This window comes from Homarus americanus, unplaced genomic scaffold, assembly GCF_018991925.1.
Source record: "Homarus americanus isolate GMGI-L3 unplaced genomic scaffold, GMGI_Hamer_2.0 scaffold24922, whole genome shotgun sequence".
NCBI classification, from domain to species: Eukaryota; Metazoa; Arthropoda; class Malacostraca; order Decapoda; family Nephropidae; genus Homarus; species Homarus americanus.
In genome coordinates, this window is record NW_024722610.1 from 6830562 (window position 1) to 6841885 (window position 11324).

General features: G+C 35.8%; 1 protein-coding gene across 1 annotated transcript; it reads right to left on the bottom strand.

The window, feature by feature from the left end:
• Window positions 1–752: 752 nt before the first annotated feature.
• LOC121862982 (60S ribosomal protein L6-like) lies at window positions 753–9046 on the bottom strand. Its single transcript, XM_042361439.1, has 4 exons — window positions 9036–9046; window positions 2894–3039; window positions 1657–1841; window positions 753–932 (listed from the first exon to the last, which is right to left on the bottom strand). Exons 1-4 carry the CDS (start codon window positions 9044–9046, stop codon window positions 771–773), a joined length of 504 nt encoding a protein of 167 aa, XP_042217373.1. The 3' UTR covers window positions 753–770.
• Between the last annotated feature and the right edge of the window lie 2278 nt (window positions 9047–11324).

Consider the following 11324-nt stretch of genomic DNA (forward strand, 5'->3'; position numbering starts at 1 on the left):
TTCATTCCCACTTACAAAATCATCATGATTTAGAACCTCCAGTGGATTTCATTTATGTTTAAATGCCCTTTATTAGCTTGCAAAGTGTTAGGAACATTACTAACTGTTTCTGCTAAAGTGATGTTACTGCCGTTATATTATGAGCTTGGTGTACACAATACCAGTACAGTATTATATTTAAAAAGTTTTGAGTTTGTAATCTTTATTCTTTCTATTTTTATTTTGTTGTGGATGACATTTTAATTAATGGAAACTTGGATGAAATTGAACATCATTCTTCTTACACCCTGAACCGTTCATTATGGTCACACTCAGAAATCGGTAACATTGTGTTTACTATCACATTGAGTTTACATTTGTCTTCATTTTCACATCTACGTGTATATTGTACTTGATGGAATTTCCCTTTCAAAACTCAACTCTTGACCCTTTGAGTACTGGGCAACTTTTCTTATCCCTATTACCTCATTCCTATCCTATATCCTTGCATCACAGCACTCCTGCCTACACCTCTGGCTTGACCCCATCACACATTTTCCAGTCTTGTTTCATTCAAGTTTGTTTCTTTGATCTTGACCTTAGTCACTTTTGTTGTCCTTTTTATAACAAATACTCAATGTAAAAAAGGATACAGGTTATAAGCAAATTAAAATGTTTAAAGTGCAAACCTAAATAGTTGATGTTTCTATCATCTTAGAATGTCTTACACCAATCCATGCTGTATGAGTGAAAGGATTAATGACAGTAGAATACACAGTCATCTCATTTATTTAGAATGTCAGTCTATGAGGGTACATTTTATTCCTGAGGCCAAATGGAGTGCCCAGATAACCAAAGAGCATTTTCTTATCCTCCCTCTTCTTGATGACAGACATAATCATACCATCAACAACAGCCTGATCCCTCTTGCGCTGCTGGGATGGAACATATTTCTGAAAAGTAAAAGTAATCAAATTAAAAAAAAACCTACTTACTGTATAAAAAGATATAATGTTACTCTTAGATTATCTTGGTTCAGCAATCAATGGAACAGGGATTTCTCTTTTACTGTGGTTAACTATGTTCACTTTCCCCATAAAAGTAGTGTAAAATAAAAATTATCAGTAGACCAGATCGCCATGATGATAGGAAGGAAGAAGAAAAGGGAAGTGAAATAAGAAGGGTGAGAAATGTGTGGCGACCATACAGGATAAAATTCAACATTTTACAATACAAATTTTAGGTTAATCAAAATTTTAATTCTATCATAATGGCTATCATTACATACACCAAATTAGTAGGACTTTCACCTAATAGTGTATAAGCCTTAAAGCATTTATATTTTAAAAGAGGGTGGGAATCAAAGGGTTGCCTTATTTTCTGTAATACCGAATACAGAAATGTACTACACAAGTGGGACAATAGACAAAGTGAAATGAATACAAATGAATAGGAGATAAAGGGTGGACTCAAGAAACTGGCGAGTGTAAGCATCCCATACTTGGCCCCTCGATATAAAATTTTTTGTGCACTTGCATTCAAAATACTCTAAATTCCAGAATGCATTTCACACTTCTTCGCTTGTCATTCGAGAATGTCTGTCGCAGTTTTCAGGTAAGAGAACCACAAAATGGACACCAAAATTACAGTCAACTTAAGACTACTGTATATTCATACCTCCTGCTTCTGCTCAAAGATGTCTCCTTCTTCCTTCTTTGCACGCTTTGCCTTAACCCGGCGGAAGTACTGATCGGTAAGGTGCTTGGGGATGCCAAATCCGCTAATATCAATCTTTGTAGCAGTGGCAATTAGATAAATTTGATTAACACGTCTCAAGGGACAAGCGTTGATCTTGAAGGGACCTGGAAAAAAAATAATAATAAATGAAAGTTTAAGCTAAAATGTTGCATGTGTATGTACAGTAATTGATTCAAGACACTGTCCTTACCAAACACAAGATATGATTAGATTGTTAACATTTCCCCCCCAACAAATGAAATGTGAGAAGCATGTCCAGTACCAAGTTCATGCAGGAATACCAAGAATCTTATTTAGAGTACTTAATGTTATGTCAAAATGCCCCAACTCTGTTGAAAATATTTATTCCATCTTGAGGGATAATCCTGCAAGTGACCAGTTATATTATTCACTGAAATTCAAGTTGTTTTCAAGATAACCATGTGTTTCTATCTCCAGCATACTAATGGTCAAGAGTGACATGAAACCACAGGCCATCAGACCTGTGCTCCTTTCTTTATAAAATGGAGTCTGACATAAAATTTGACGAGTCCTAAATGGTGTGGACTCACGATTAGGAGAATGGGAAGGGAGACTTGCATACAACCAATAAACAATGAAAAGGCAAATACATTTCACTAACAACTTTCTGGCTTGCTCAATGACTTCATCACCATTTTACAGCTAATTTCTGCACTTCCATGGAAACCTACCCACTTCTCATCTTGAAAGTGGGTTAAATTAACCTTGGATTGACCTATGTAGTTTTTCAGTCTAAAATCTTTTGCTGGAACAACTATCCAATAAACTTGCATAAATCTTGTCTTACCCTTCTCAGCACACCGAGTCTGACTGAAGAAAATGTATCTTTATTTGGAATACAGGAGTGTGTGCCAAGCAATACCTTGAAGGTATAAATTTTCATAAATGCAGTTAAACCATCTCACAGTAACCCAAAGTTAAGGATAACTATATCAAGTAAATGACAGATGGATGCACATAATTTTTACAGGAAAGGTCCAGTCTAAACTAGCAATTTAATTGGGATAGGCTTTAACCCTTTGGCTGTTTGAGGTTACCCTAAGTAAAAAGGTTAAAAATAAATCTAAAGGAAGACTTAAGAATACAAAATTAATAAAGATAAATTATAAATATATCAATAATAAATATAACTAACCAGTAACTAGACACAGGCCACCAGCAAGTTGTTTCAGGAAAACTACTTTCTTGCCCTTGTGGATGCCTGCCAGAAGGATGCAAACTGTTCCAGGAGTAATGGAAGAACGTAGAGGCCTGAATCTGCTCCTGAAATAGAAATTAAATCTTCAGACTAATTGTATTTGGGTAAGATTGTCAAATCTTTTAAATTGTTTATGAGTAATGTGGAGGTATGAATGAAGTAGCTTATAATCAAACACAGCAATTGAAGCAGTACATTGACAGATAATTTGGTTTAGCGATTTAAAATTTCTAATGCCCATGGTTATTTAATGATCTGCAATTGTTCAGTTTAGCAATCTTCATCGCTGGGAAAAATTCAGGAAAGTCAGTAAACATGAGAATTCTATTTGTTCCAAGTGGGCAGCCTGGGGCAGTGTGGATGTATATGGGCAGGTGTAGGTGTGATGAGAACATGATGGGCAGTAGCGCAAGGTAAGGGTGGGCGGGTGGTAGAGGAGAATTCGACATAGCAGCAAGGCACAGGTGAGGAGGAAGCCCTGTCTGTCTCTACCACCATCACGCCTTACTTGATAGCATATGTCAAGTGCCGACTCCTAAAAATTGCCTGTGACTAATATCTACATAGTGATATCTCTGTTAGCAGGAACAATTGGTGAGGAGCACTTCAGGGAAAGGAAGATTTCGGATACGAGATGACACTCTCAAAGCTGGAAAAATAAATAAATCCTATCCCAGGAATTTTAAGGGTAACAAAATTTTCTTGTAATTTCCAGAAAATGCACCACATTTTCATCTCTCAAAACCAGAAAAAAAAATCCATCCCAGAATTTTCTGGTACTGGGAAAATTTTCTCAGAACTTCCAGAAATGTGCCCCCAGAAAATTGTTCCCAAGACGGAATTTTTTGGAAAAATAGAGCGATAGGGACGATTTTCGAGAAAACTTCAATTTCAGCTATCGGAAAGTTCTGGTTAACAGGGATTCCGGCTAACAGAGATATTACTGTTGAGTACAATAAATATTAAAATATGTGTAGAATTATGTAAATGTAAGTTTATTTTATGCAAGTGATGTCTGAAACTCACATTGGCGTGTTTGTTGTAGAGCAGAGTCCTCTGCTAATGCATTCTATTTAGAATTGCCACATTATTTTAATTCCATTTTACAATTCACCTACCTATCAGTATCATATAATCATGAGTAATATTAAATTAAGGCAAAAATAACAAAATTCAGTAGTATAAAATGTAAGTCAAGTGTGATACTGTATGTCTCCTGACCCACTCGGAGATTGTTGGCTGACATTGTATTTTTCAAGGCCGACACTAAACCACTTGGAAAGGATCCGTTACATAAGATACTACCTGAATTTTAGAAATCATTATCTAGCTTTTCCAACAGAAAAATAAAAATAAGTTTTGAGTATCCAGAGTTGGTACATATCTAGGTTTATTAGAACAAATTAAGCATGCTACTGGTCGCGATGAACCCAGGCCATTATTACACTAGTGTTCACTTTGCCTTTAAAGTGCTATCTGTACTTTACTACTCTGCATAATATTGATCGCTGTGCATTGTTGTTATTATTGTGACTGGTGTGTTACTGAGTTACTGTACAGACTGCTCATTGCCCTGTACTACTGTGACTCAAGTGATTTTTCTTCCCTCCCTTCAGCTTGTCGATTAACAGGCAGACCGGTAAGAACTGTTTGCTGTATTCCCTTTATGTTTTTGACCTTATAATTTTTGGGCACATTCTATATGAACAAATGTGTGTGTGCATGTAACAGAATAAAAGAAAATTAAGAAAATTACATACTGTATATCTACCGAAATTACGAGCTCAGCCTCATCCGCTGAGTGCTACAGGGTGTGAGAGTCCGGGGCGACTCAGCTACACAATTATGTGCCATCTCCAGATATTATTCCTCGTTATCGCTTGTTTAAAATATAATTTCGTTTCTGTTAGCTCACCGATCAAATCACTTAGCAACATGTTTTTTAGGAAAGCATCCGTTTTAACGTTAAACGGCGCATCCCTGCATAGGCAAGTGGTAATAAATTATATGAAGTGAAGAATGAAATGCAATTACCACCCAACAAACCAGACTAATTGGGAGATGAGGGTTCACATTTAGCATATTTTCTGGACACACACTCAGCATATTTCCTTAGCCAACTGATCTATGAATAAAACAGGGCATATAGAAATGCGTTGATACTCTAGTAATGTCACGAAGCTTTGAAACTACAACCACTAATTCTGAGCAACCTGTACTCACATGTACTAAGTTAATTACTAAAATTATTATGTATGGTGCAAAATAAAGGATGTTTATACTCAAACTAATCGCTATCTTACAAGAATTCCAGCAATGCAAGTTATCTTCTCATTTGTCAAGTCTGTGACATTTTATAAGCCAAAAATTAAACCCTCTGCCTTTCATAATCCTTGAGCAAGCATTAATCTCTCCTCTGGCTGTCAGCACCCCAATCGGCAGTGAGGGCAGACAGTCAACGATTAATGGGATGAATTGTTTTAGGCTTAAAGTTTTCTTTTATAAAATGTCACAGACTTGTCTAAGAAAATCTAACTTGCATTGCCGGAATTTTAATAGATAGCGATTAATTTGATATAAACATCTATTATTTTGCAAAAAGAATAAATTTTAGTCCTTTAGCATAGTATATTTAGTACAAAATAGTCAGATAATATGCTGCTCAAATTTATGGCTTTATCACAGAAACTGGTCAGGATATTATGGTAACTAATGTTACAGAGTATTTCAAACAAATTCTTCTACCAGCACCCTTCACTTACAGTAAAATACTTATTTTTACCTTCAAATTGAGCTTGTCATTTAAGGATATGATCTTGAAACGTCTCATAGGATCATTATGGTATCAAATTCATCTCTAACACAAATACAGTAAAGATTATACTTGTGAACTAAGAGGAAGAGGAGAAGAGGGGTCCATTGGGGAAAAAAGGTGACCGTGTCCCCCCTCCCCCAAAGGGTCACCTCTCTCTACTGTACTGGCTCATTCATGATGCAATATTGTATTGTTTTTCATTAATTAGTAAAGATATGTTACTGTAGTAATCCCGTAATTTTTTTTTAGGGGTTCGGGATTGACGGTTATCGGTTTTACTGTATATTCTTTAAATAATGCTTATGAATGCACCTTATTCAATAGTAAATGAATAATATGGTCACACAAGGAGATAAGCCATTGTTTTCATTTGTGTTTACAGCTGGGAGTCTGGGACAATAGTTCTACACAAGAAAATTAAGAAAATAAGACCCTGGTTGTAGCTGTTGTAAAATTAATATACAGTATAGTGGGGTATGCTATAACGAATCTAATTGGTTCTAGAACATTGTTTGTTATAGCATTCATTAGATATAGGATTAATCCGTTCCAGGCCCCCAAATACAACCACTTAACACTGAAAAATATAATATAAAATTGTAAAACGTGCATAAATATGCATTTAAACCCTGAAATAAAGAATATCATTAATACTTGCAATAAAAACAATAAATTAGTTAAAAAAAAAAATTAAATAATGTTAGTTGTAGGAGTTTAGTTAGTTATAGCATTCTCAATTTTATAGGTAAAACGATTCGTTATAGGAATATTAAGTAGTAGGATCCGTTAGTTATAGCATATCCTACTGTATATGTTTTAAGTAACGTTATTTAATGTTAATAAATGGAACAATAGAAGTAGCTAACCACTAATGGCAAAAAAAAAAAAAAGATGGATTGGAACACCAACGTATATCGCATTTAAGGATACCGCGTCATTTATCTTTTTAGAATATGTACAAAAGATTCACTATTGTTTATTACTGAATATGTATTTTGATTGAATTAATCTTTATATATGCAAAATGAACAATACAATTCTAATTATATATTATAATATTAAAACACACAAGAGGATAAGAAGCGGCATTGTTGTCAGTGTTTATGTCAGTTATCCACCTAAAACTGAAAATAAGACCCTGGTTGTTGTTGTAGTAAAACTAATGTAAAAAAATGTTTTAATTAATGTTATTTAATGTACAGTACAGTAGAAGTAACCACATATTAAAAGCGTGAGAGACCAGTAGTTGGACGCTGATATCGTGCATAAGGAAACATAGTCATATATCTTAGGAATATGTACAAAAGATTCATTATTGTTTATTACTGAATATGTATTTGATTGAATTAATGTTTATATGTGAAATGAACAATGCAATTCATTAATAATCGTAGAATATTAAAACACGAGAAGACAAGACGACGTTGTTTTGGTGACGAATGGTTCTACTAGAAACTGAAGAAAAATAAGACCCTGGTTGTAGTTGTAGTGAACTTAATTTAAAAAAAAAATAATAGCTGTATGTATGTTTTAAGTTATGTTTATTTAATGTTAATAAATGGAACACTAGAAGTAGCAAACACTAATGGTAAAGAAATAGCGAGCGATTGGAGAACGCCAACAAGCATATCGTCATTTCTCCTCATATGAATAAACCTTATATTTACTGTTCATATATGTGCAAATTTTAGAGAAAAATGACATTTATACCCAAAAATGCAAAATTGGTATAAATCAATGTCTGGTATATGGCAAATAAATTTAATCAATTTGGTTACTAAACAGCAAATTTAGATATGTGTTATATTCAGATAATATCAAACAAAATAGTACAAAAAAAAGCTATATTGCATTCAGGAAATACTCCTATACCTCAATACATAATATATGTCCGCATGTCGCTCTCATTTGAAGTTTTTTCAAGGCAGTGGGATATCGTATGCATTTAATTAATATAATATTTTGGCGGGTTTACCCGCATGCCATCAAGGGTTAAATAATATTTACAGATAAAACAAAATTCTATTCACCAATGGTGGTAAGTCTAAAACATAAGAACAGCCAATGAATACTGTGCAGGTTTTTACTCAGATGACGAAGTCATCAGGTTCAACTCTGGCTGAGGCTGTAGCTTTCCATAAAGCTGTTGCTGAAATTGTTACTGAACCTGAAGTTTATGTTGAAGCTGTTTATGATGCTGAATTTGATGGTTTAGGCCTTCAAGTAATAAAGCTCTCGAAAGAGACTTGCACAGCTGCTTTCTTTTCTCATTATACATCTTTATGTGGAGGTCATTTCGTTTACAGTGACCCTCGTTCTCGAACTCAATCCGTTCCAGAAGGTCGTTAGATTACTGAAAATTGTTTCAATGGTTTTGGGTAATTGGTTCCAGATCCTAAATATCCTAAAATCAACAAAAATGGTGAAAAGTTCACTTACTTTGAGGTGTGTATGTAGAGCTCCTGGATGATGATGATGATGGGATTTAGAATGGGGGTGGAGGAGAAGGAAGAAGAAGAAGGCATTGGGGTGGAAGAGAAGTCCATGTAGCCATTTCACCCATAAAATTTAGCTCTCTGGTGTAATTCAAGATTATTTTCTTTAAATCAACACTGCACTGCATTATATATTGTCAATATGTAAAATATATTTCAAAATGACCAATAATTTGCGGAAACAGAAAAAAAGCATTTAGTTGAAGAGAGTCTCAAGCAAGATGTTACATCCAGTGAAAACAGAGAGAGACTAACTCCTGTTTGCTGTGTTAAGAGGCTGGATGCCACGCATTAAAACTAGTCACTTTACCTTCAATTATGTTCAATAATTGTTAAAATGACTAAAAATTGAATATTAAACTTTTAAAATTATTGAATAGTATAAACTTTGATATTTACTAAAATAGTAAGGAATTTAAGCCCTAGAACCGATTAATGTATTGGGACTGATACTAAAGCTGGTTGCCCGTCAGTGCAAGTTGAAAATGTTGAGGTCGGTCTGTAAGAACTTCGTAACCGAATTGAAGATCCTTATGGAAGGCAGTTCGTTAATCGAAAATTACATTAACCGAGGTGTTCGTTAAACTAGGGTCACTGTATTTAAATTTTAATGCTTTGTTCTGTTAATGGATCCACTTCGAAAATATGTTCATTTCTTGCTCCATTAAATCCACAGACCTTCTACCCTTTTCATGTCGTTTTAACACATCTAGTTTCTCGCAAAGCTTATACACTTTCTATTAGTTGAAACGACACTACCACCACTTGCCTCTTGCTCATGTTGCAGAGGATGCAAAAAGCTGCAAGAACCCGAGAAAGTTTTTCCTGTTCCAGATGCGTGAAAACAAAAGGCCCGCCAAGCCCACTGTTTACCACTCATTAGCAAGGCAGCTTCTTTGGCGAAGGCGCTTCTTAATTTTTTATAATACAGTCATCGCGCCGTTAACGCCCAGATACGCTTCGAAACGACGTTAACTGAAATGGACGCTGTCCTCATCACATAAACTTTTATTTATACTACGGTATGTGGAATACTATACAGTATGCACGAATGTTAAGTCACGAGAGGGCCGAATTAACCAAAGTCTCGGGAAAAATAAAATCATATATTGTGAAGCCTGTCCTGGATTGAGGATGTCAAAATGTTGGTTTATTGTCAAGTGCTGACATTTGGCAACTGAGAACACGTCACGGCTTGTAGTCAGTAGCCTGGCAGCTGTGAGGGAATATTTATTGTGGTTCCCTGCCATGGGCCATGTTTTGTCTAGTTTAAGTGCATAACTCCAACATAGTGGCCATCAGAGATGTCCAGGAGGGTTACTACAAGAGACGATATTGCAGTAGTGATTGCATTGTACAAAGTGAACCATGTACTGAGAGAAATATTGGCTCAGACTGGTGTGGCATTACGAGTTGTTCAAAATCTTGTCAAACGTTTCCGGACCTTGGAGAGGACGAGTTACCAGCTCCATTACCTAAGTCTGGTAGGCCTAAATTATTGTCTCCACGGACACTTATTATTTCTCACCAAGTTCGTCCAATCCTCACTCACAGCACGTGAAGTGAAAGAGAGAAACCCGTCTTGAATTACGTTTAGACGTTGTGTTCAATAAGCCCTGAACGATGACCTGGGATTTAAGAGCTGGGTTCCCGTAAAACCTCTGTTGACAAAGAGACAGAAGGAAAATAGAGTAAATTTTGCAAGAAATATAAGGTGTGGGATTTAGAGACATGGAGGAGTGTATTATGGTCGGATGAGGCTACGTTTGTGACTGGGAGTAATGGAGGAGGGTGTACCTCCCACAGTACACTGTAAAGATGATAAGCACCCTGCCTCACTTATGGTTTGGGCTTCCTTTACATATTATGGTGTTGGTGAACTAGTAATCCCTAAGAACCAGATAATGAATCAGTACAACTATCTTGAACTGCTCAGTGATTTTTACCTGAATCATTTGATAAGCTAAGGCAAGATTTTCATGCAGGATGCCCCATGTCACACTGCTGAAAGTGTCATACAGTGGCTCAAAGACTGTGAGGTACTTTCTTTAATGACTGGCCTGGCAGTAGCCCAGATCTTAACCCAATAGAAAATTTGTGGTCCATTGTTGCTGTCGCTCGCGCGACGCGACACATCATCAATCCTGAGCTAGAGGCAGCCATCAAGGATACCTGGGCTAACTTCACCTGACCTCTTGCAAAACCTTGCTGAGTGTTCCTCGAAGGCTAAAAGACTGTCTGAAGGCAGAGGAAACACTTCCAAAGTATTATTGAAGTGGTAAGTGTTACGACTTTATTTATATAACATAATCGTAAATATCAATATTTTTCAGCACACGATCTAACATTCCGCGCAGACTGTATGTGTACATATACACTTTACTTTAAATCACTACTGTAATGTGATACAAGTGATTAATTTTATCTCTCGTGCAAAATACATGACGTTTATATTAAAATTATTCACTGTTTTACAGCGATTCCAGCAACGCCGACGTAATTAAGTAAGTCGGGGTCTAACTGTATTCACTGTTTTACAAGGATTCCAGCAACGCCGGACAGATGGGGGAGAGAGGGGGGGAGCGAGCGAGGGGGCGTGGGGGGAGGGGAAGTAGTACGTTTGACAGTTGGTCCAGGTCTAACGCGTGTATATTTATCAGTTCTTAAGTGACTAAGCTTCTCTCTTATATAAAAGCCAGTGAAATGACCTGGGTGAATATAATTAACTTTGCTGGGACTCTTGTAACAAACTGATTAATTTGAATATAAACATGATATAATTTGCACTAGACAAAACAATTTTAGTACCGTAATCAAATTAGTACATGTGCACTCCAGCTTTGCACTAAGGTTATTTATTTCTATTTCATTTCTTTTAGTATCGGTTGTGTGCATGTAAATGGATGAAAATAAATGAAGAAATCTATGTAAATCTACTCAAAAATACAGTTGAAAAACTTTTTTATAAAATGTACTACAGTACTGTACACTAATGTGCAACAATTTTTATCTCTTGAGCAAAATATATGACGTTTATATTCAAATTATTGGCTGTCTT